This window comes from Helicoverpa zea, chromosome 21 (assembly GCF_022581195.2).
Source record: "Helicoverpa zea isolate HzStark_Cry1AcR chromosome 21, ilHelZeax1.1, whole genome shotgun sequence".
Lineage (NCBI taxonomy): Eukaryota > Metazoa > Arthropoda > Insecta > Lepidoptera > Noctuidae > Helicoverpa > Helicoverpa zea.
The window spans coordinates 9,659,615-9,687,358 of NC_061472.1; the positions used below are offsets into that span (position 1 = coordinate 9,659,615).

The window sequence follows — 27,744 nt, forward strand, 5'->3', positions numbered from 1 at the left end:
AAATATTATTGTACGTCATTTTTTTGGTAGGCTATGGGGCATAGCGGCTGACTGTGTTTCACTAAAATTAAATAAAATTACCGAGTGACCAATAGTTATAGCGTTATCAAAGTAGTGATTAGTTAGCAAAGTGTGTTTATAAAATGTCTTATTCTCATAGTAAGTTCCAATTTGAATCTTATACGGGGCAGCATGGTTGTTGTAACTAGCGGGTGATACATGATGATAAATCTGTCTGTGTATGAAAATAAAAGTGATAAGTGGTTTTACAGTGTAGTTTTGTGTTCGCAGAGTATACTTGGGCGGCTTTGCCGAGGACCCAGAGAGGTACACCGCTAGTTTTAGGCGGTGATCCGAAGGGCAGAAACTTCCTGTATACCAACGGCAATTCCGTTATCATACGAGATATTGAGAACCCCGCGATCTCCGATACATACACGGAGCATTCTTGCCAAGTGAATGTGGCGAAATACTCTCCGAGTGGCTTCTACATCTCTTCAGGAGGTAAGGTTATTTATGAGTTCTTCGATAGACAAACTAACTGTATGTATCTTGAGTTTGGAATCTGTGTTACACTTCCTCATACTATTAAATCGTGCATGAATTTATTATAACAGTATGTTACTCATTATATTTGTAATTTAAGCATTTATGAGAAAATGTTCCTCTATTTTCCTCATTATTAATAACTTCTTGATTGTTTTAACACCTGTGTTTACCTATCAAAATTACAAATTAAAACTTATTATATAGGAGATGAATGATTCATCAATATTATTCATGATGATGGTATAGTTGACTACATAATGCCAGATTTTTTAATGGAATTAATCCTGGTCTCAATCTGTTTATTCATTATCTCATTCAATTTAGTAAAAAAAAAATAACTATTATTATGGTGATTAATGCTCAATCCTTCTCCATTTGAGAGGAGGCCTGTGCCCAGCAGTGGGACGATAAAAAGGCTGTAACAGTAACAGTATTATTATGTTAGTGTTCTTTTTTGTCTCCCTTTCAAGGGGTATTGAAAATCTAACCAAAAGGGCCTTGGCCAAGCGTGGTTAGGGGATTACCTAATGGAATATGTTGTTGAAAATGTTTTTAAGAATTTCCTGGTTATGCGGCATGTGTATTATCATTGCATATGCATACAATTTTCACTTTTTTATACTTTCTTGTCATATAAATATTTCATCAACAATGAATTGAAATTATTCTCTAAAACAGGAATGTAAAGAGAAGATAAACTATATTAAAATGTCTATGTTTTGTAAAGGAGACATTGACCTTAGCATTTAGTATTCAAAGTCAAGGTCATTCTGAAATGTAAAAGTAACTACCATTTTAAGTTGTTGTCTGAAATGTGAAAGTAATTAAGTTATTGTAAAATGAAACTTTATTTTGGAGACATATTGATCCTGTTACATGACAGTGCATATAGGTTTCTATAGATTTTATAATCTATATCATATACTAGCTTCCACTCGCGGCTTCGCTCACGTGGTGAGTTGACAAAAAGTAGCCCATGTGTTAATCCAGGGTATCACCTATCTACATACCAAATTTCTTTCAACCAAATTGGTATAGCCGTTTTTGCGTAAAGAATAACAAACATACATCCATACATTCTCACAAACTTTCACAATTATAATATTAGTAGGATAATATTAGTAGGATGGTAGTTTAAGTAAATGGAATTAGAAGCAAAATTTAAGTCTACAGTTTAATTGTCATTTATAAGCTATATTACTACTAACTTTCATCGAATCCACTCAGGATTTTTTTAAACAAGGAAATAAAAAAAACACATTTACTAAAATAGTGTGATTGTAACCACCCAATAAAGTATGTGTTGGTCAAAAAACTTTCTTTATAAAGCATATCAATGAAACATGTTGTTTATGTAACTCATAATGATTCATTATTTACCCACTGTAGTTTAGATATCTTTTAGATTCAATGTGTGAATCATAGTCACAAATATTGATAAAGGCACTCCCAATATAAGCCATTTTATTAAACAATCAAAAAGGGAGTTTGTTTTGTTTATTACAATTTCTGTATATAAAATTTTTTGATATAAAAAATGGGATGAAAACCAAAAAAACCAGAGCAGCGGTAACTCTTTTTGAACAATCCTGCACCCTGGTCGGACCCGCTGGGTTCAATAATATACCTTGAATCTTCTCCTAAGTCTGAAAAATCCTATGCTGAAAACCGCATTAAAATTGGTTCTACTAAATGTGAGAGAAACACACATAGAAACTGTGCATGCATACAGCACTGAACGAAAGTGCTGGAAACAAGTATATAGCTAAGTGTTTGAGATTATGATAGACAGCCAGTCTTTATTTAAAATAGGTTGCAATGGGTCGCCCCTTTCACTGATTAACAATTGGTAGCAGCAAGAATCTATTTATCTAAATCAATCTTGCCATGAGCCCCCACACTAGGTATGACAAATATCTTCTAATACTTACTCGACATCTCTAGATTAATCACCCAAGTTCAGTTACAGCTCATGTGTCATAGTAATTTTACGATGAACTATTGTAGTCTATGACAAATGTAGTACTTGCCAAAATCATTAACAGATTGTTGTTTTGTTACCAAGTCGTTAGTTATTAAACAAATAATGTGCGTAAAGTTTCTTTTAGAAATTTTAGGTGAAAGAACTCATGATTTTCTTTGCAGTAATAATTAGAGTGTAGTTGCCAAGTTTGTACATACAATTTTCTGATTGAGTGAGCTTTATTATTGTTAAACATTTTTATTACTGCAATCAATTTTATTTTGTTTCCTTTCTTTTCATAGGCAAGCAACGTGCAGGTGTTAGGTGTACAAATTTTCACTAGAAAGATATTTTATCCAAAACGTTTGCCAAGTATTTGGTACATAGATCATATTTTCTCTAGATCCGCTTAACGCGTTTAGACGACATTTGGCACTATGCTCAGGATCTGGACAAAATGTTAAAGACATACATATATATAAGACAGCACCATGCTCACTTATGATGCTGAGAAAATCGAGGCCATCAACGATTTGCATATTATTTACATTTATCTATTTACCTATCTCTATTAAAGATCTTCTACATTTACATAGAAGCTTGATATCTCTGAATGCAAGCCCCTGGCTCCTATGACTATGTTTGAATCTTTATTTTAAACTAGCTTCCGCCCGCGGCTTCGCCCACGTCAAGTTCGGTTATATCGCGTTTCCAAGAGAATTCTTCAAAAGTCCGGGATAAAAACTATCCTATGTTCTTTCTCAAGGTCAACTCTGTACCAAATTTTATTAAAATCAGTTCAATGGTTTAGACGTGAAAGCGTAACAGACAGACAGACAAACAGAGTTATTTTCGCATTTATAATATTAGTAGGGATTAGTCTGGTATTTACCAAAGTTTTTACTACTTTCACGAAATCGGTTACGTGACTTATTCCGTAGTAATAAATGATGAGGAATTTACGGTTTCTTTGGGCAATTCGTAGCAGAGTTTCTGCCAACCTTTTTTTTGCAAGAAGTGACTTTCATTAGACGTATGGGACAGTCTGTTTCCAGTGTACACAGATGAGTTCACGAGGAGGTTACTATAATGACATTGCCCTTTGCGATAAGACCTCGGCTGGTTGTATCTTTGAGTTTGCCAATATTATCATTAGGTACTAATTGTTGGTTCTACCCTTATCATATACTAGAACTTCTGGTACCCTTCATTCCATTATTCTCTATCAGCTTCACCATTTTTTAAAGACATAACTTTTTATACGGTTATAAATTCAATGACAATTGTAATAAAATGACATGGTCGCCGGAAGAAATCATAGGCATCTCCCACGTTGTAATGGAACTAACACTACTGTATAAAATTGCTCAATAACTGCTCTACGATTTGTCAAATTAGGCCAAGAGGCTAACGTAAGATTTTATTTGAAAACTGTACAGAGTAGTAAATCATGTGAAAACTACCGAGGTAGGTACCTAAATCTTGGAACTTTATAGATAGTAGCAACTGCATACGTTAAGACTCTAGAATTTATTCGATCTATTTGTGATTGTAATGTTGCATAGTCCTGACTGTCCGTAACTACATATTTGCAAAACTCTGCTATTGACTATTGGGACTAATTGAAGACCATGGGATACTCCCGAGGCACGAACGATTCTGGCTAGGTTAGGTTATTTCCTATTATCGCCCGACTTAATCTAATTCTGTCGGCCCGACTATTTACTGCTAGTCCTTAGCCATGAGGTCTTCTCCCTCCCAGCAGAGGCAAGCTTATAAGCACAAATCCACAATCATACAGCGCTTTTGATTTTGATATAAAACTGCCGACACCGATGAAGCATTGTTATGCAATATTGTTTTCCAAAACCTGTAGGTCGTATGCCATCACCGGGATTATCAAAACATCGCAACTAAGAACATTTATTATGATTTCTCATGTAACAACGGTCATTGGCGCCACGCCAGCCGGCGCGCTATTCACTCCAGAATTAAACTGAACTACTAACACGTTGTATTCGCTAAGATTCCATTTTCTAAATATTATGTTGTCACTTAGTAAAATAAGCTAGTCTCTCGAAGCGGATTCGGTTTCTGAAAGTAAAACCGCAGAAATTGTGAAATTTTCGCCGTGAAATGCTAGTTCAGTTGCTCTCAGGTCAATAAACTGTCGTTATGCAAAAAAACGTATCGATTCGTAGCTCCGCTGCAACAAAAAGAAGATCAAATACTATGCTAATTATATCTTCTAGAGAGATTATCTTGATGATAGAAAGCAGCTAAATGTTACACTATTTTGTTACAACAACTTCAGTATTTTAGACAGAATGTTTTGATACTCATATATTTTTTTTTATGTAGGGCATTACGCTATATTGCTATAGTTCTAGGATTCGGCGGAGTAAATTACACCATTTGTATTTCTTAAATTATGAAGTTTGCGCGTTCTTGATATTTGTGAATCTTTCACACAATCTATACATATAATAAATCTGTAAAAAAACTGTGTCTGTACATTGAATATATTAAAAAAATAATAATTGGGTGGGGTTTAGAAACAGTAATGGAGCACAAATCCAAAAAAAAAATTCCGTCTGTATGTCTGTATGTCTGTATGTCTGTTTGTTTGTACACGCTAATCTTCCGAACTACTGAACGGATTTCAATGATTTTTTCTTTGTTGTGTCAGTATTAAGCCTGGTCAACATATAGGCTATAATTTATCTTCGAAACTTGAAGACCTGATGCAGAACACCAACAGACCAACAAAACTATAAAAGATACAAAAATGGTGTCATGGCAAAAATTGTTTCATGTGATGAGCATTTTCAGCTGAGATAATAAATTTGAAGATCTGGAACACCTGATGTGGAACCCCAAGAGCCCAGCTTCTCTGTACCATATACAGGTATGCCGTTTTAGCAAAAGTTGTTCAATTTGATGAGCACTTTCTATTGACTTATACAAATTGAAGATCTAAAACACCTGATGTGGAACTCCAGGGGCCCAGCTAGACTATAGCATATAGAGGTATGACGTTTTAGCAAAAGTTGTTCAATCTGATAAGCACTCTCTGTTGACTTATAAAAATTGAAGATGTAAAACACCTGATGTGGAAACCCAGGAGCCCAGCTAGACTATAGCTTATAAAGATATGACGTTTTAGCAAAAGCGGTTCAATCTGATAAGCACTCTCTCTTTTGACGTATAAACATCGAAGATCTGGAACAACTGATGTGGAACTTCAAGAGCAATACTACACTTGAAATGTATAGAAATGAATGTTATGAAATAGGTATGGTGAATCAAAAAAAGTAATTAGTCCGTCTTTTAGATAGCCCTAAAATAATGGACACGTATTTTTTCTTTTCTCCTTCTCACAAACAAATAATAACGAAGATATAACACGCTTGAATTTTGTGTTAAGTCACTGCTTAGTACAAATTTTACATACCTAGACGTGGCGTCACGAGCCCCCACTCTCCGAATTTTTTGCGTTATATATATCTCATTATTATTTTGTATGTCTCTTCCAGACCTCGGGACTACAGAGTTCCGAATTTTTGGGAGCCAACGTGAGGCCAAAGCCAACACGCTGAAGCCCTTTTGAGACAACTTTAATGAAATGGTGACACAAAACCGACAATTATCCCTTTATACACTATAGAAATGAACCCAAGGACAATCCCCGGTGAACGTCGTTAAAAAAAAGACAATCTGTGCTATACCATTGCTAACTGTGAATGAATACTACTTGGGCTATTGTGATGGGATGCTAATGGACTAGGAATGGGGAAACTACGGGAACTATGGCACCTGCCGATGACAATGTATTAGATACATGTAAAAATGGCAGGTGGAGACTCGCCAGCTCACTTACTGGGCCCCCGGGAATCTGTCACTGAATAGCAACAAAAGGGCAACAGGGACATGAGCGGCTGAAGTGTGAGGATACCTCGGCGGATTTTAAACGCAGATTACGCGCTCCCTGTGGGTCACTTACCACGAGGCACCTATCCTCCGAGCAGGGCTACTAACCCTGCTCAAGCGACTCCACTCTGGATGGTCAAGCCAAGCCAGAGACGTGAGACCTACCCCCGTCATGGTTCACTCCGACCGGCCGGAGATGGGGGACAGTATACTCTCCCTGGAGAACTCAGTATATATGCCCCGCGGGGTCGCTACTCCCCGTCATCAGCCTCAGATGTCCTGCGATGCTTATATCTCATTATTATTGTCATTATTATCTCAAGAGCCTTTGTCCCAATTATGTTAGGGTCGACTTCCAGTCACGATGCAACTGAGTACCAGTGTTTTAAAAGGAGCGACTGCCTATTTGACCTCCACAACCCGGTTAACCGCTCAACCCAACACCCCTCGGTAAAACTGCTCAGACTTACTGGCTTCTGACTACCCATAACGACTGCCAAGAATGTTCAATGACAGCCGGAACCTACAGTTTAACATCCCCTCCAAATAACGGTCATTGGTATCCAAAATATACGTAGAAAGTACATACGAACTTAGAAAAGTTGCATTGGCAGGTACTTGCCAGACCTGGAATCAAAGACGCACGCTCATACTTGAGAGATTGGTTCTCTACCCACTAAACCACCACGACTTCCACTAAGTCATCACGACTTTGTCATCTCAGTAACATTTAATGTTTTTTTACGTAATAATACGTGTAACATTTTTGCCACACACAACTTAAATGCGGACTAATTAGAATCACTACTTTTATCCCTATGGTCACGTCTATTGCGGTTCAGTTCTCAGCGTTTTGTTTAGTCTGCTGTGCTTTTGCCGTTAAAGTACAAAAATTAAATATATGGAACATTTCTAATGGCTATGCGTATTCCGTTGTTTTCAAGTCAACGGGCCCTTAAAATTCAATATTAGACGATTCAGATCTTTGATTTTGCTGACCCCGTAGTCGCTGGCATAAGGGACAGGATCCGCGTACGAAGTCGCGGGCAGAAGCTAGTAACCAATAAACTAATAAATGAAACAGGTGGAACTTGCCACTAAAATGTAAAAAAAAAAAACTTATTTCTCGGACATGGAAATTCTTAAAAGGAGTCGGGAAGTGGGTAGAATCGTAGGAAAAGCTGGCAGCTAACAAAAAACGTTTGCCAATCGGGGCCCTTCCTACAAAAATAAAGATTTCTCATCAATCGGATTACTAGAGTCTAATACTTCGATGCACGCAATTTTGCGTGCGACAGTATCGTAAAACATGTGTGGCTTGCCTACTTATACATGTAAATACCGAGGTGGTTCTGTATACGGCCCGGGTATCATTTTAATACGTATATGGCATTTTCCTCATGATAATGTGGATGCTCTTGAAAAGTGTGAAGGCAAGCGTTCATGACGAAACTATGTTACCAAGTCTGGATTCATTTATGTAAAAATGCATTCGTTTATTATGGATCATATGGTAAGTGCTTCTATGCACCAGGTGCCTATTACGTATATCGTGTCGGTTTGGCTATTCCATTGGTTTCTCTTTTACGAGAATGTTTTTACTTCATTTCAATGTCTCAAGGCTGTCATTAAATCATCAAGGCATTCAAGGTAGACTGTTAGACTGTTACAGCCTTTTTATCGACCCACTGCTGGGCACAGGCTCTCACAAGGAGAAAGATTGAGCATTAATCACCACGCTTGCTCAATGCGGGTTGGCATACAAGTACTTTGTCTAATATGTTGCCTAAATCAGTTGGTTTCCTCGTCCTCCTACCCTTATCTAAATTTATTTCATGCTTCGATATCTGGCGTCATCGCTTCAGATATATCTCTTACTAGCTTTCGCCCGCGGTTTCACCCACGTCCCGTAGCCGGATGGTGATAAAAACTATCCTAAAACCTTCTCCCGGGTCTAAGTTACCTCCCCTTTAATTTTAAGCCAAATTGGTCAAGCCGTTTTCATGTCATGTCGTGACAACGGAAAGCGGGTTTCATTTTTATATACATAGATTAAAAAAAAACAATGATTTAGTTTCAGCAGAATTCGAGTGGCTTTTTCAAATATTCTATATTCAGTATTTTTGGATTGATACCATGTATTCTGTGACCTCATTCACATAATAACTGCTATTTAGTTACAAATAGTAATATGGGCTTTAATCAATAAACTGCGGTGAGATTACAAAGATACGATTCGCAGAAAAAAATAATTTCTCCGAAATGTTGCAATAAATTACATGCACATTTTGTATTATCTGATTATGAAACACCCATTATAAAATCGCTAAGCGATAACGTGTTGTTCTGCCAATCTGTTTCATGTACGTTGCTTTAAAAACTATGTTTCATATTATGAACCCAAATTTAGAACCAGTGGGTCCTTTTCAAGATCACGCAAATGGTTTTTGGCTTTTACAGCAATTTTCTCAGCAGTGACCAGGATTTTAAACTAAACTCATTATGACCCAACTATGTTGGGGTCGGCATCAATCTAACCGGATGCAGCTGAGTACCAGTGTTTAACAAGGAGTCTGTCTAACCTCCTCAACCTAGTTACCCCGGAAACCCAATACCCCTTAGGTTGTCATACTTACTGGCTTCTGACTACCAGTAACAACTCCATAGATGTTCGATGACAGCCTTCCTTTTAACATGTAAAAGGACAATGCCAGGGTCTGGGCTCAAAGTTTGCCCAGCAGTGGGAGTAGTTCCAGCTGGTTCCATAGTGCACTCTGAACATGAAATCCAAATATTTTTGAAATCGGTCCCAGAGGTCCCGAGAAAAACCGGTTCAAATGTTCTCCATAGATAGTCACTTAACAAAGCGTGAGCCATTTGCCCAGTAGTAAAAGTGGTCGAAATAGGTTCTTTACTGCACTGTTAACACGAAATCTAAATATTTTGGAAATCGGTCTAAGAGGTCCCGAGAAAAACCGGTTCTAATGTTCAACTTGAACAGTCACTTTACAAAGCCCAAGCCGTTTGCCCAGTAGTGGAAATAGTTAAAATAGGTTCCTTACTTCACTCTTAACACGGAATCCAAATATTTTTGAAATCGGTCCCAGAGGTCCCGAGAAAAACCGGTTCTCATGTTAGCCAGCCATTGTTAGCTAGCCATTTTAAGCAGCCACAAACCTAACAACCTTCTTTTCTTGAAATAACATTCAGATAGTTAGTGGTTTCACTGTTAACAGGATAAAATAACAGAAATAGACGTTTAAAGGTAATTGTTGTTTCTCTTGCTTTTCAGTCTCTATCTACTACAATCAGTCCTAAGTTCGTGTAGCGTCATGCAATTAATATCCGTAATGGCAATGGAAAAATCTTATCAGGACGAATAAAATAAGCTCGAACACGAGGTAGTAAATAGTTACCGTTGAGGAGTTCCCTCGTCTCACTGTCGTCTCCATCGGCAGGTCAGGTCTTAACCTCCACAGTTTTGTGGTGTCGGAGACATATACCCGAATGACAAGTTTTTATTCGATATATGCTTACAATTTCCGAGAGTTCCCTATTGTTTTAAGGTTTCTATCACCAGACCCTGGACCGAATAACAAAGGAACTATTTGGAAAGTAAATCCTTTCAAACAATAAAATGATTGTTTAAATCGGTTGGTAAACGACGGAGTTAATATGCACGTACTTACGTAAAAAGAATACAAACGAACTGAGAAACTCCTCCATTTTTTGAAGTCGGTAAAAAAAATTCTCGTTCAATACCTCGACCTCGTATTTGTCGATTAATATTATAATGCATTTCAATTAAGGTAATAAAAGTGGAATAGTTAAGAGTTCGTAAGGATGTTTTTCGTAATATTGATTATGAGTCAAACCAGTTTTTCTCAGGACTCCCGGGATAGATTTCGAAATATTTCGGTCTGGGACCTATTATAAGCCTAGAGAACATAATACACTATGCAGTTACTGTGGGCAACTCTTGAGCCCAACTTCCATACAAAGAATAGCATTGTCCTTTCTTTTTCAGATGCCTCCGGCAAGATTAGGATTTGGGACACGGTGAACAAGGAACATATCCTCAAGAATGAGTTCCAGCCGATCGGAGGTCCTATTAAGGACATCGCGTGGAGCGCTGACAATCAGCGTATGGTGGCCGTCGGTGAAGGAAGGGAAAGGTAACGTAACATGATGTAGGGGTATTTACACTATCTTTTGAATACGCAGCAGATATTGGATACGTCTTTTTTTATCCTTAAAAATGTTACAATTTAGTAAGTACACCTAGGCTTGGCCTGCTAGCTAGGTCTAACCGGTCAAATGCGCCTAAACTTAACTGTACCTTTTAGTTTGAACTAGGTGTAACCTTCATCATAGCGGCGAAGCGTGGGTACAGACGAACACCACTTACTAAAGTTAGGCTAATTTGTCATCAGTTAAAGCTAGGTTTTCGATTCAGTTAGCAATTGCACTCCCTTATTCAATCCCCTTGAAGTGTGTAATGAAAACTCTCACTGATGCCTGTCGGTCGTATCCATGTGGGTTTGACGAACGGAAGTCAAATGCTGGTTACCTATTATTTTGTGCGAGTTCAAGGTTATGTACACCGGATATTCTAAACACATATGAAATGAATAAAATGTCATCTGTACATAAAATACTAAATTCATCATGACTCACAGAAACTACACATAAATTATTCCATATTGTTACGATTCGCTGATCTGTAACAGTAACTTTTTTTTAAATAATTGTTTTGTTTTGAAAAATATCCGAATTATCAGCGAGCGACATTGTCGGGTAAATTCATAAAGTAAACCCACTTTAGCCGTTAGACCATGAAAGTGTAAGAGTCCGGTAAAGCACAGATTATCCTGCTAGTATTATAAATATGAAAGTTCTTTCAAACGAAACCGAAACGAGCTGAAATCCAACATTACACGTATAAGATACTTTTCATTAAAGCGGGTTTAACCGCAGGCAGAAACAAATAATAATATTTTCAACTTGTTTTCACAGATTCGGTCACGTATTCATGTCGGAAACGGGTACATCGGTAGGCGAGATCAGCGGCCAGTCCAAGCCGATCAACTCCGTAGACTTCAAGCCTTCTAGACCTTTCCGCATTGTCACCGCTTCGGAAGACAACACCATTGCTGTGTTCGAAGGACCTCCCTTCAAGTTCAAGTGTACTAAGCAGGTAAGACACTGTTTGTCCACGCCTGACTTCATACTTTACCCGTGCATCGGAGAGCACGTAAATGTCGGTCCTGCGCCTGATCTCTCTCCGGTCGTGTTGGATTGCCGTCCCATCGGGCTATGAGAGTGAAGGAATAGTGACTGCACCTGTGTCCAAACAAATGCTTGTGCACTATAAGATGTCCTGAGCAGTTGGCTAATTTTCTTATATGAGATCAGCTGCCGTATACTATGTGGTGATTGTTAGATTTTAAAACTATGCGTTTTCAATGTATATTTTATTTCCCGATAGGAGCACACTCGTTTCGCCCAGGCTGTCCGCTACAGCCCCGACGGCAGTCTGTTCGCGTCGGCCGGCTTCGACGGCAAGATATTCCTGTTCGATGGCGCCACCTCCGAGCTTAAGGGAGAGGTTTGTACTTGCATTTATTAGCTACTAGCTTTTGCCAGTGACCTCTTTCGCGTGGAATAGTGACTTCCGGCAGATTTTTGGTTTGACCAATAGATGGCGCTATATGTCCAGAATAAATTTTATTTTTATATATTTTTTTGTAATAAAAACTATCCTATGTCCTTTCTCAAGTTCCAAACTATGTCTGTACCAAATTTCACACAAATCGGTTCAGTAGTTTAGGCGTGAAGAAAAGACAGACAGAGAGACAGAGTTACTTTCACATTTATAATATTAGTTAGAATAGAATTCATAAGAAGTCAATTCTTTATCGAAGATTGGATGGATCCGTCTGTGTAATTGGAGCATTAGTTATATGTTATATATCTCTGCGACGATCTGCGACGTCACCCGCGTCTTCAGGATTTCATCTTAACTGGTTTAGTCGTTTTGACGTTGAAATGTAACAAAGAAAGAAACTGATTTCTGCATTTATAATATTAGTATGAATGACAATTTTTGAATATCAATTATAATGGTTGCTTTTTAAAATTAAGTGTAGTTTAACGCCTGCTATAATTATTTAACTACTGTCTTCCCGTTTCTCAATTCGGATGTTTGTATTTTTTTGTTTGTTTGCGCATATTAGTAGATTTTTCATACAAAATTAAATGATCTACTTTTATTTAATTATGTTCTTGTGTCTGACAGATCGGGTCTCCAGCCCACAAGGGCGGCGTGTACGGCATCGCGTGGTCGCCGGACGGCAAGCAGCTGCTGTCGTGTTCCGGAGACAAAACCTGCGCCATCTGGGACATTGAGACCATGCAGAGATCTGTCCTGTTCAATATGGGCAATGCTGTTGAGAACCAACAGGTAATATTATATTAAAACTAGATTTTACCACCAAAAGTATGTGTACAAAGTTTCATGATGATCGGTTAAATAGTTTTTGCGTGAAAGTGTAGCAAACAAACGGACTTACGCATCTATAATATTAGTAGGATTCATTCGCATCTATATTTCAGCACCTTAATATCAATATTATTATTATATTATCTATCGTCTTACAAATCAAATCAAATCAAATCATTTATTTCATGTAGGCCTTTACAAGCACTTATGAACGTCAAAATTATAAATAAGTTTGCTTCTAGTTGCCCATTCCAAAAGTAGCTTCCTATGGAGAAGAACGGGCAAGAAACTCCATGGTTACTCTTTTTAAAAACATAATAGGTGTTACAATTTGTATGTATTGATACATACGATAATAACATGAAAAAGAAATGTTTACAATATTTTTTGGGTTGACTTTGAGAAAGTTATACAATGCAAGTTGAACTAGGAAGTTATAAGAGAAAATTATTATACAAACTATTTTAAGAAGTTAATAAATTAAACAAACCAAGTTATATAAAGCAAAAGAAAAAAGAAATAATAATAATAACAACATGATTAGGATACCTATATCCTATCCCAATGCCAAATCTCATCGGTTCTGCTATTTTAAAGTTAATGCAAGGCAAACCAACCTTAGTATTTTCATTTATAAGAAAATGCAAAATTTTGATGTTATTTATGACACTTTTCCCGCATGATTCGAATAGTCATTAGTACCCTATCAAACTCTTCCCTTTTCGACATTTCTCCAACCAGACAAAAGAATTACATTTTATTCATACATTTCCACAGGTATCATGCCTCTGGCAAGGCAAGCACCTTCTCTCCGTCTCCCTATCCGGAGTCATCAACTACTTAGACGTGAACAACCCAGACAAGCCTCTGCAAGTCCTCATGGGACACAACAAGCCTATCACTTGCCTAGCGTTGCATCCAGACAGACACACTGTGTACACTGCCAGCCATGACGGATGTGTGACCGCTTGGAACGTTGCTACTGGTGAGTGATACATACATGTTACATAGTGAACAAGTGTTGATGGCACAACAAGCCTATCACTTGCCTAGCGTTGCATCCAGACAGACACACTGTGTACACTGCCAGCCATGACGGATGTGTGACCGCTTGGAACGTTGCTACTGGTGAGTGATACATACATGTTACATAGTGAACAAGTGTTGATGGCACAACAAGCCTATCACTTGCCTAGCATTGCATCCAGACAGACACACTGTGTACACTGCCAGCCATGACGGATGTGTGACCGCTTGGAACGTTGCTACTGGTGAGTGATACATACATGTTACATAGTGAACAAGTGTTGATGGCACAACAAGCCTATCACTTGCCTAGCATTGCATCCAGACAGACACACTGTGTACACTGCCAGCCATGACGGATGTGTGACCGCTTGGAACGTTGCTACTGGTGAGTGATACATACATGTTACATAGTGAACAAGTGTTGATGGCACAACAAGCCTATCACTTGCCTAGCGTTGCATCCAGACAGACACACTGTGTATTTGGGCCTGTTAGTCTTTACTTTTTTGTTGAAACTTTGTGGTCAATGTTTATAACAACACTATTCTTGTATTTAAATACTATATGACTGCTTCGTCGGTCTAGTGGTCGCAAGCGCGGCTGCTGTGCTCGAGGTCTCGGGTTCGATTCCCGGGTCGGGCCGAAATCGCTTTGTGGGTTTCCTTAAACTTTCACAAAGCACCCCCGTAGTCTGGAAGTTGGTGATTGATTCACCCGTGCGTCGGAGAGCACGTAAGTGTCGGTCCTGCGCCTGATCTCTTTCCGGTCGTGTCGGATTGCCGTCCCATCGGGTTATGAAAGTGAAGGAATAGGGAGTGCACCTGTGTCTGCGCAAATGCTCGTGCACTATAATATGTCCTGCGCAACTGGCTGATCTTCTTAAATGAGAACAGCCGCCGTAGCCGAAATCGGCCGTGGACGCCATTATTCTTGTATTACATTGACCACGATTAAGTTTTGCATTATGGAAGCGTGATTTTATAGTGTTTTTAATTAATTTATTTATTAAAATACCTTATTCTGTTCTTCCTAGGCGAAGGTCGTCACATCCTGGGCCAGGGTCACGGTAACCAGGTGAACGGCATGCGAGCGAGTGCGGGCGGCTCGCTGTTGACTTGCGGCATTGATGACACGCTACGGAAGGCTGTCCCTGCCGCTGAAGGTAATTTGTCCCATTTTTAACCTACTTAAAAAAAGAAGGTTCTCAGTTTTTTTGTTATTATCTTAAGCATACCCTAATGAAGTGATAGACAATTCGAATTAATGATGTGATAGATAAAACAAGAAAAGATGCTAATGATGAAAATAAATTTTGAATTGAATTCTAAACTCCATTTGAGTAGGCTTTTAGCTAAAGCTAAACAATCTTAATATGACTTTTTATTTTAAAACTCCAGTCTCAGTCCATCAATAAGTCAATTTAAATATGTTATCTAATAATAATTACTTCTGATTGAGAAGTTAAACCTTTATTTTAAGTATAGTTATCGGCACGGATATTGAGCCCTGACCTTTACCTGCGCAGAAGCGATTTATTGGTTTATTGCCTTATGTGTACAGTGCGCAAAGCGATCCCCACTCTTCCGCCGAGAGCTCAATATCCGTGCCGGTAACTATATATAGCAGTTTATTTATTTACTAGCTGTTGCTTGCAACTTCGTCTGCGTGGGCAATATAGAATCGTCAAAATACTACTTATCCCGTAGGTGCATTCTTTCACGTGACAGTATAATTAGGATTAGCACTTCGCAGTCGCATAGATTCATTGATCAAGGTTGTGTTGTGGATGTGACCATTTATCTAAACAAAAGAAGTAAAGTTTGTGACGTTGTTCAGCCAATTTGGAAAATTATTACGTATGGTGCGTAAGTAATTTTCACAGGAAACAGCTATAATCTATGTCTACATGCTTTGAGTCTGACAAAGCTGTCATTTGTACATTTTCTGCAGCTGCTGCGACTAATCAGAAGCCAGAAAGTCTGTCAGTCTTACCATGGATATCGTCTTGTGTAGTTGACTGGATTAAAGATAGGTAGATAGGTAGTCGCTCCAAGCAAAATATTGGTACTCAAACAGATTCGGTGACTGGAAGCCAACACCAACATAGTTGGGGAATAGCTGGATGGATGATAAAATGAGTCATCATCATCAGCAGGCGCATAGGGTAGGATAGTTTCACTTACTCATGGTAAGGCTGACCACACATTAGGCGTGCGCGATCTTCGGGCGTGTGAGTAGCGCGGACGTCGCGAGCGCGCTGCGTGAACGTCGCGTTTTGCTGCCCTGCGGCATGTGTGAAGAGTGCAAGCGACGCGCTCGCGGCGAGCACGCGGCGCTCGAGTTGCGTTCTTACTCCTTCGCCCGCTATCCCCGCCGCCCGCTAAACGCCTTAGCAGTTAAACGTCAAGGAGAGCGGCGCGTGCGCGCCGCGAGCGCGCTGCAAATGCCGCAGGGCAGCAAAACGCGACGCTCACGCAGCGCGCTCGCGACGCGGGCGTGTGAGTAGCGCGGCGCCCGCGCTACTCACACGCCCGAGGATCGCGCACGCCTAATGTGGGGGAGGCCTAAGCCGGGACTCCACCGAAATGTTTGCATTAGTTCACGAATAGGCAAAATGTACGTATCTGTGAGAGTCCACTTCATGTGTTCGTACTTGAAACCTGTAGTTTTGCCAAGATTTTCAGAATGTACGCTCGCAATTTGTCATTTCTTGGTGGAGCCAGCAAATCAAAAGAAACATAAGTGTTGTATACTGTGCGTCACTACCGCACACCGGGAAAATTTCGCTCTTGCGGAGGACGTTTATATACCATATTTTGTGTCACACGTAAACAGGACGACAGTAAGTATCCACCGAAACACTTTCAAAGATCTGATGAACGAACAAATCAGACCTGACTTGGTCACCTGGGGCCAATCAGAGCTCTATGAAGCGATAATACGCTTTGGCTCCTACTGTTATTGTGGTTTCTGAAAATGTATTCACCTCATTCAACGATGAATGTAATTCTGATGGTACTATTAAGAACACTTGCTTAGCGCAGAAGCTAAGCAAGTGAGATAGATCCTCATTTCTTCTAGGATTAAGTTTACATATTTTGCATCAGAAAAAATAATTAAGGTCTACTTAATACTACTCACTCAAAGTAATTTGTTTTAAGGCCACCACATTAGTGGAAGATAAGCTAAACTATGTTTATGAAAAAATCCTGATATTAACTCCATCTGTAACTTTAAATGATAATTAATTGTTCCACTAAAGTCATCATTTTTGACATAATGTTCAAAAAATAATTTAGATGGCAGCGTTTTAAATTTGGCTGAGAACTATTAATTTTCTTTTCATCAAGGTAATAATTATAGTTGGATTTTGATGTGGCACGGCAAACTGACAAACACTATTGAAATGTCTATCGAAAAATTACACTACGTGTTAAAATATGGTGAATTACGGAAAATACACATCTCCATCTGTTGAAATAATAATCCTCTATAAAGAATGTATGGTAATATTGTCATTTACCACCTCGCTCCTTTGACAAATTTGATGTATTTTATTTACCACAGATGGAGCTACTTTAACCTTAGCTAAACAAAATTTTCATTTTTTTTTTCTTCCGAAGTTACTTATAAAAGTGTGATTTTCTGTGTAAAGATTAATAATAGGCCGATCAACTAATATAAGTACAACATTCAAATGTACAGTTTTGACAAACAGATTGCGTGTCGTAATATTTTACATCTTGAATTCACAAAATTAATCATATCTTTTGATAGAGTGAATGGATTTCGATGAAACAAAAACTAAGTAATACCTCAAGTTACGTAGAATTTTTGTATATAAGCATTGTCTGCATTTAATTCGTAGATTTTACGTGAATCCCGAACAAACAAACAGATAAACAGACAAACAGACAAAAATGATGGAAATGGGTTCTGTTAGTTATCCTTTAACATGCTGGCTATTTTTTTTGTCGATTTCTTCAATGTACAAAAATTACTTTTCTACAGATTTATTATATGTATAGAATTCTGTATAAGTCATATTAAGATTGTTTACCTACAGATATGTGCGCACTCAAATGGAGTAGGCACATTTATTCAGCAACAGTTTTATAAAACATATTATTTCAGGTGAAGTACCGACATACACGGATGTGTCGATACCCCTGGGCTCGCAGCCTCGCGCTATGGACCACATCATTGAAGATGACACCACTATCGTAGCTACCGTTAAGGAGGTCAGTAGTTATAAACAGAGTGCCTACTCTCTTTTGCAAGTTTACGTTCTCAATAAATCATAGCTGAAGTGAGGCAAATCAAAATTTGTTTATTCAAATGTAGCCACAAAACAGCAGTTTTTGAACGTCAGAAATTTGTAAAAGACAGCCAAAAAACGCCCACTCTTCACCTTTTCCTGTTTTTGCTGGAAAGAAGAAGTGGCGCAACAAACTCCCCAGCAACAGCTGTCTGTAGGCCAGAAGAACCTTTGAACAATGTTTTACATATAAATTTGTGTATATTGCAGTATACAATATGCAACCACCACATGCTAGCTAGCACTAAAGATACTTCTGCTCACTGACAGTCAATTTCTTTATCAAAAGTAAAAGCCAAAGTGAAAATGTCATAAAGTAAAAGTGACGGTCTAATTCGTTTTTTCTATTAGTTTTGCTGTTACTTTTGGCTTGAAAAAACGAATTTGACCATTACTTTTACTTTATGACATTACTTTGGCTTTTACTTTTGATGAAGAAACTGGCTCTTAATATTGTTTTTGTTATCTTCTGATTAAGTCAGTTCCCATTAATACACTTAATACAGTCTTACTTTTTTGGGTTCTTTTTTGGGTTGGGTTGGGTTGGTTGGGTGGGTTTGGGTTTTTTGGGTTTTTAACTGCCTCGTTGGTCTAGCTGTCGCAAGTGTGGCTGCTGAGCACGAGGTCTCGGGTTCGATTCCCGAGTCGGGCCGAAATCGCTTTGTGGGTTTTAGAAGACTTTCACAAAGCAGCCCGAAGCCTGGAAGTTGGTGATTGATTCACCCGTGCATCGGAGAGCACGTAAATGTCGGTCCTGCGCCTGATCTCTTTCCGGTCGTGTCGGATTGCCGTCCCATCGGGCTATGAGAGTGAAGGAATAGGGAGTGCACCTGTGTCTGCGCAAATGCTTGTGCACTATAATATGTCCTGCGCAGTTGGCTAATCTCCTTACATGAGAACAGCCGCCGTAGCCGATAATCGGCTAGGAGGAGGACACTTTTTTGGGTTCTAACAAATAATTTTTACTTTTACAGTTGGCTGTAGTGATCGGCAACAGCAAGCAGTCAAGTTTGCCGCTCTCGTACGAACCGACCTGCGTGTCAATCGACCCCAAGTCCAGACACGTGGCCGTTGGTGGTAAGTTGTTATTTATTTACACCACTAATCTACCATCACAGGTTTGTCTTAACCTAATGCGATAGACTCGACACAATACTGCACAATAATAAATGAAAACAGGCTTAATTAATAGATTAACTGTAATATAATAAAAAAGATATTATGATGAACCGGCCGCAAATTGTAATTTGGCCATTATATCTCTCAGTACCTAAGAGTTGCTGCGTAATTTAAAAAAACCCCTATTCCTGTCGTATTTTCATACCGCGAACATACAACAAAACACAACAAAGTTGAGAACCTCCTGTTGATAAGAGCCCCAAGAAAAACAGAGCTAAGATCGCTAGACCCGGCTCCCTAACTAATATTTATATGTACAAATGAAGTTAATAAACGATTTATCTATCTACTACTATTATAAAGAATAAAACATTGTTAAACAAAGTTTAACATATAAACTTTGTCCGTCTTACCACAAAAACTTTTTAACGTCAGTTTGAGACTTGTCTAAAAAAATGTCAAATTATGACGTTGACATAAGGTTCATTTTGGAGACACATTTTTTTTAGACAAGTGTAAAACAGTTGTTAAAGTTTTTGTAGTAAGGCCATTAATGTTTCTTTGGTTTTAATAAATAGGCTCAAACACGACTGGACCGATTTTAAACAATTTTTCACCATTCGAAAGCTACATTATCCACGAGTAACGTAGGCATTTTATCCCGATACAGGCAGTAGTTCCCACTTGACGCGGGTGAAACCGCGGGAAAACGGCTAGTCATTAATATAACTCGCACCAAATAACTTCTGAAGTTAACCTTTTGAAGTTTTAGGGAGTGAGTAGTACAGTACCTAGTAACGGCTAGTTTATTTTTCCGGAGCGATCATCACATTCATCTACACCTACATTTTAACCATTATTTCACCTTTCTCATCCCCAGGAGCGGATAACAAAGTGCACATTTACACCCTGGACGTCCGCACCCTGACGCCGGGCGTCACCCTGGAGCACTTGGGTGCTGTCACCGATGTCCGCTACAGTCCCGACTCCAAGTACCTCGTCGCTGCCGACGCGAACAGGAAACTTATATTGTACTCAACTGATGATTACAAGGTAAGATTTACGATTGCACTAAAATTATTTATTTTTTCTTAGCCCATACTGTCCCACTCCTGGGCAAAGGCCTCCCCATTTTGCCTCCACACCTCTCGATCTTTTGAGACCTCCCACCAATCAGGGTTGTAGGCATCCAGGTCATCCCGCCATCTCTTTCGGGGCCTACCCCGCCTGCGATGACCATCCTGTGGTAGCCACTGGGTGACGATGTTGGCCTATCTGTCAGGGTGCATTCGGCTAATTCACGATTTTATTATTGTTTTAAAATACATAATTGTTGACTTAATTTGCATTGTATAACGTTCTCAGGAATAGATAAAAAACTAATTAAAACATTGATTTTCTTTTTAAAAGAGTGTCCACGGAGTTTCTTGCCGGCTCTTCTTCATGAGACTAACTCTTTGGAACCGTGCAACTAGTTTGACGTTTCGAAAAAGCTTTTATAGGCCTATTTGCCATCTTATTATTAAATCACGTTTTATATGATTTCTTCTCGTATCTCTTCGACCATTAATTATTAATTAATATTAAGTTCTTAGCTGTCGTATTAGGGTAAGACCTGTAAAGATAGTTCAAGGTATTTGAAATAAATTAAATTATATTAGTCTGACGCCAGTCTAACCAAGGGGTATCGGGTTGCCCGGGTGCTGCAACTGTAGCTGGGTTAAGGAGGTCAGATAGGCAGTCGCTTCTTGTAAAGCACTGGTACTCAGCTACATCCGGTTAGACTGGAAGCCGACCCCAACATAGTTGGGAAAAAGGCTCGGAAGATGATGTACCTATTTCGTGCGGCATTGGCGTTATGGTCCATGTTTAGCTGTAGATTTTTTCTTGCTATGGCGACATTTGTATACAATGTAGCGGCTTTTGCAACTTTTTGACGGTTAGCATTCAAAGTATTAAAAATATCTTTAGAGATTACACCTGTAGTTGGCATTACTGTTCGGAATATTGTCACGCGGTAATTTTTTTTCATATACCTAGATTTATTTGGGGGGAAAGCGTCATTTTTCAGATTCTTGATTGAATGACTGGTGATTTCTTTTTGTAGTTCTGTCTTTGTATTTCTTAACTGAATGGCGAACTATATTATGATATGTCCTGTTGTAGCTTGCCCACAACAAGGAGTGGGGCTTCCACTCAGCCCGCGTGAACTGCGCCGCGTGGTCTCCCGACTCGACTCGCCTGGTGTCGGGCTCGCTCGACACCTGCCTCATCGTGTGGCATGTCGACGCGCCTGCCAAGCATATTATCATCAAGAGTAAGTGCTCCTTATATAGGAACCAAATATATGCTTTATTAAATAAACCAATTTTTAGGGTTCCGTACCCAAAAGGGTAAAACGGGTCCCTATTGTTTTCGCTGCTCTGTCCGTCCGTCCGTCCGTCACCAAGCTGTATCTCTTGAACCGTGATAGTCAGAGAGTTGAAATTTTCACGGATGATGTATTTCTGTTGCCGCTATAACAACAAATACTTATCAAATAAATATTTTGGGGGACTCCCATACAACAACATTTTTGCTCGATTTCGATAAATATATACATATACAGGGTGTTTGGCGCATGGACCGACACAATTTTTTGGGGGATTCGTGAGGCCATGTACTAGTTTTCACTCATAGACCCAATGTCCTATATGTCACTGTATTCGAGATACGATTTTTTTTGTTTGTTTTTAAAAATTACCGGAACTATCACCTTTAAAACGCTATAACTTTTCAGTCTGTTGTCGAATTTACACCAAATCACTTTCATTGCGTTCTCTGATGTATTATTATTCCAAATAAAACATAAATTCATAGCACTAGATGGAAAAAAAATACTTGTTGAGCTTCCAAAGTCTTAAAAATGAAAAAACGTATGAAAAATGTCAAATTCAAAATTAATTATAAAAAAAAGTAAAAGCTTTTATGAACTTCATTTAATAAAAAAAAAATGCCTACTTAATACCCTTTCCAACGATATGCCACATGGGTGTGAAATCATTAATAATGTCGTCACAAACCTAAAGGTACACATTAACCAGTGCCAGGGTAATGAAAACACAAAAATGTTTTAAAATGTTTTAATTAAATTTAAGTTATAAATTATGTTCAAAATGACTGCCTCTGTTGCGAATGCATGCACGGCATCTTTTTCTAATTTCTACAGTCGTCGTCCTCAGTCGCATTTCTGCTTTCATAATTTCAAAGGCGCAATTTATTCTTTCGATTAAAATTTCTCTTGTGGGTACTTCAGTCGCATACACAATTTCTTTTGCACGGCCCCAGACATAAAAATCCAAGGGCGTCAGGTCTGGTGAACGTGCAGGCCAAGGAATTGGGCCGCCTCTTCCGATCCATGAATTTGGAAAACAGTTGTCCAAATGTTCTCGCACGTCTCGCTGGTAATGTGCTGGACAGCCATCATTTTGGAAAATAATTGGTTCTCCATCTAATACTGGTAATACCAATTCAGGTAAATCTTCGAGTAAAAAATTCAAATAATTTTCTCCGGTCAGGCGCTCTGGTAAGAAATGTGGACCGATCAGGTGTCTTCCAATAACCCCCGCCCAAACGTTTACACTAAACTTAGTTTGAAAGGAACTTTGTCTTTTCTTGCGGGGATTTTGTCTTTTTTGCGCCCAATGGTGAAGGTTGTGGAGATTCACAATTCCCTCGTGATTAAAATTGGATTCATCAGTCCACAAAATTCTTTTTAAAAAATTTGTATCATCTACGTCCGTATGCATCATAAATCGGCAAAAATCGAGCCGTCTCCTGTGATCATCATCTATGAGACCTAGAACAATCCATTAAAGACTGGTAAAAATTCACTTTTTGAATGGCAAAAACTAACATAAATTTAAAAGATAAAATTAGAAAAAATAAAAGTTACTAGGTATTTATTTGAAAAACGAACCAGTAAAGCTACAAGGATATTTGTAAACGTTTAAAATAAGTGTATGGTTAAAACCATTTTAAAATACAAGTTTTTTGGGTGCAAAATTTCAGCACAATAAGGTCGAAGATAACTGGTTCAAAATTTAGTTTTACGATTTCGCCTGATAAAATAAATAAAGTACTTAACGTACCTTGAACAGAAGTGTAGTGATACGCATGCTTTCCATTTTCCCGAAGAACTGACCAAACTTTCCAAACCGACAAGTGAAGTCTTTCAGCTACAACTCGAATACTTGTCGTTGGATCCTCATCAAAAGCTTGCAAAATGCTTTCATCAATTACAACATTATGTTGCCTCACATTAACGCGAGGCTCTTGGAAATTTATGTTTCCAGTCTCCCTCAGACGTCGATAGGTTGTAGCAAACGTCTCGTGGTGTGGTATACGCCGGTTAGGATAACGCTGCTGGTAAATTCTACGCGCTTCACGAGCGTTACAATTAGCGCTGCCATATGCCAACAACATGTCAGCATACTCTTCGTTGCTGAAGTTAGGCATTGTAACAAGCACGGTGAATACACCAACAGTTTAACAGAAAAGTTCAACAAACAAAACTTAACAAAAACAAACTTTAACAAAAAACAACGAAATAGGAAAACGTGAAATACACGGACACTTCCGATAGCAGAGATAGTCAAATCTCGACTAAACAAGGATCACATAACAAACTCCAACCCAATGATAGACAAAGACAAGAGATATTTTTCATGCGTAAGAAAGAGACAGGCAGTTTACCTGCCAATTACCTGCTTACCATTGTTCTATCAAACGGGTTCGTTGTTAGAGACGTTAGAGTGCGTGTTCGTTCCTGCTCTGATTTTGACGACATTATTAATGATTTCACACCCATGTGGCATATCGTTGGAAAGGGTATTAAGTAGGCAATTTTTTTTTATTAAACGAAGTTCATAAAAGCTTTTACTTTTTTTTATAATTAATTTTGAATTTGACATTTTTCATACGTTTTTTCATTTTTAAGAGTTTGGAAGCTCAACAAGTATTTTTTTTCCATCTAGTGCTATGAATTTATGTTTTATTTGGAATAATAATACATCAGAGAACGCAATGAAAGTGATTTGGTGTAAATTCGACAACAGACTGAAAAGTTATAGCGTTTTAAAGGTGATAGTTCCGGTAATTTTAAAAAACAAACAAAAAAAATCGTATCTCGAATACAGTGACATATAGGACATTGGGTCTATGAGTGAAAACTAGTACATGGCCTCACGAATCCCCCAAAAATTTTTGTCGGTCCATGCGCCAAACACCCTGTATATATATATATAGAATATTAGTTTGGATAGTACGAAACCCTTCGTGCGCGAGTCCGACTCGCATTTGACCGGTTTTTACATTTTTGAACTTAGAACTTACAGGGTGGATTACAGATATGGAAGAGTAGATAGATTGCCAATCGGCTGATTTTAATGAAGTCGAAACTTAAATAAATCAGTCAAGTGACTTCGTGCCACAGTAAATATGTGCTGCCTACCTAAAGACATTAAAAAATATTTTTATTAATTTCGAAGAAAATCTGACTCCTTTCTATTTGTTGTTCTTTTTTGTTTTGGCACAGACAGGAAATTCCAGTACAAATGATGCTATTATGCTAATCAAATGTTTATAATAAACTAGCTTTTGCCCGCAACTTCGTTCGCGTGGAATAGTGACTACCAGCAGATTTTTGATTTGACCAATAGATGGCGCTATATGTCCGGAATATTTTTTTTTTTTTTTTTGTAATAAAAACTATCCTATGTCCTTTCTCAAGTTTCAAACTATGTCTGTACCAAATTTCACACAAGTCGGTTCAGTAGTTTAGGCGTGAAAAAAAGACAGACAGACAGACAGAAAGACAGACAGACAGACAGACAGACAGAGTTACTTTCGCATTTATAATATTAGTTTGGATAGATAAATGTAATGTCATTCTTAGTTAACTACACAATTAAAGGTAAAAGTTATTTTTAAAACTGTTTCACTACTAATAATATACCTGTTTGTTGCAGACGCTCACCCGCAGAGTCAGATCACGGGCGTGGCGTGGCTGGACGAGGAAACCGTTGTGTCCGTGGGCCAGGACGCCAACACCCGCGTCTGGCACGTGCCCAAGGCTTAAGCTTCTCTATCCTAACATTTGGGGGGTATATTCTTTACTTAAAAACCTTCATTTTGTAAACTCAATATGTGAGTTGGCGGTCAACAGAAGCAATTAACTGTATTGTAAACTTTGTTGATTCGCTTGCAATGTCAAACTTGCTAGCTCTATTTTTTTTCCGCAAAATAATACAAATGTTGAGGGCAGTTTTTCATCACTTGTGTCAAAAAGTTTATAATCCGTGACTTGAATATTGCTTACAGTTTAATTATGAACATTGTATTTGATAAACATTAATGATGTTCATCTAATTGTGATGTAAGTGATTAACAATTTTGTATTATTACGTATTCTAAATTATTCTCAAATACATATTTAATTATTGAAGCAGTATACCGCTTATTCTGGAAATAAAAATAATTTATTCAACAATAAAATGTACATTTCAAAGAATATCTCCCCAAACATATAATAAAATAGTAATAAAATAACTCAGATTATCTAGCTTATATAAGAAGAATACTAATGTATTTATTTCGCTTACATTTAAGTTATGAACCGTCTCAGTTAGTTAACAATAAATATGATTTTTGTTACTAACAGTGAGTGAAGTTGCTCGCATTTAGAATTAAGGACTGGTACACAACATTTTAATATAAACATATTACTTAAGCTTAAAACAAGGTGCACAGATTTAAGTTATTGTCACAGTATCAAGTTGAGCTTTTCAGTATCACTTTTACTGCAACGCACACTAATCGTAACGTAATCGTCTCGCCTTTGACAGTAAGATAGGTGCAGTACCAAATCCAATGGCGACTCGCAACTAAATTCCGAGCACAGATATGTGCATGTCTCTCACACCCCTCGCTCGCGAAGCTACTCGCGCTATGTTCAGTGACGACAAAAAGTTTGGCGGGACCAGGGTTAGGTTACGATCTGTATCTAATTTGATATCTATACGACCTTTAAAGTTGCTATTTGGCGCTTTCTTATATAGTGTACAATGGAAATACGTCTTTTAATTTATTGCAAGAAGTTGACCTACGTGAAATGTCGACTATCATCAAAAGTTTTCTTTAACGGTTAATAAATGTGTCAAAGAGTAGACGGTGCTAAACTCTATCTAAGGCAGGTCCTTTATGACACGTACATTATACGATAAAAATGCTTTTGAAAGAAAAGAGCGAGTCAAACATACATGCATTTATTTCTAGTCTTACATCAGCACTCATACAATAAGACAGTCAGACCTGCTCAACAGTTAGTTTTGAGAGTCGAAAATATCGGTATCGATTATTCTAGAACTGACGATCGATAATGTATTGAATATTTAATTCGATTTCATAAACTAATTGTATCGATTTTAATCGAATTTACTGTCATCATCATCCATCGTATTATTTAGTGTACAAATAAGATTTGCATGACAATATTTATTAATTGAATTTAACGCTAATTTATACTGGTGCAAGTAGCTTAGTTAATTAAAAATAATTGTTTTTTTTTTTCATGAATCAGTCCTATTTCTGTGCGAGCATTGTGATTTTGTTTTTATATTGTACGTGGTGCGATCTGAACGGTCCTTTTATACCTATTGCATACTAACGGTGTGAAATCGCATTTATAATCCTAGTGAGATTTGTATATTTAAATTATTTGGAAAGATAAGTAAATAAACTGTAACTTATTTAATTTATTCGTATGTCTTCGTGAACAGTAAATTAGTTGAATTGGAATGTCTATATTTACATGACTAGTCTATGATCAATGTAAGTCTATCTTTGTGAATTCCTAATAAAAACTCTTTCAATTTCTTCAGTGCAGTGCTAAGTTGTAAATATTATTATTGAAATATGTCCAGTATTAAAAATTAAGATTTGTTACTAAAATTCATATTCTCATTCTAAGTGTAATAGTATAATTCGGTCACTAATATTTTAACTTAATTATTATTTATATAGAAATTAGTTTAAATGTTAGCACTTACACTGTAAAAAAAACCTATGCCGATTTTAAAGAATAGAATGTAGATAATTTTAATGTCACTACAAAATACTATTACAATTCGTGTTATCTTTCCAAATAATAGTCAAAAACATTTTCTAAACAGTATTTTTATACTAATTTTCTGATGTATTTTTTCTTAGATTTACGCGATTTCTACTAAAATGAAGTATGTAAGATGATAAAAATAAACTTGTATACACTTGTAAAATGATTTTTATATTTCATTA

At 37.8% G+C, this 27,744-nt stretch overlaps 1 protein-coding gene across 1 annotated transcript; it reads left to right on the forward strand.

Annotated features, from left to right (window-relative positions):
* Positions 1 to 27,725, forward strand: LOC124640600 (actin-interacting protein 1). The gene is made up of 13 exons (XM_047178432.1): positions 1 to 159; positions 292 to 504; positions 10,470 to 10,617; positions 11,459 to 11,639; positions 11,931 to 12,050; positions 12,741 to 12,905; positions 13,722 to 13,929; positions 15,007 to 15,135; positions 18,108 to 18,214; positions 19,266 to 19,368; positions 20,291 to 20,463; positions 21,577 to 21,727; positions 25,419 to 27,725. The coding sequence occupies exons 1-13, from the start codon at positions 144 to 146 to the stop codon at positions 25,526 to 25,528; spliced, it is 1,824 nt and encodes a 607-aa protein (XP_047034388.1). The 5' UTR covers positions 1 to 143; the 3' UTR covers positions 25,529 to 27,725.
* Positions 27,726 to 27,744: the final 19 nt, after the last annotated feature.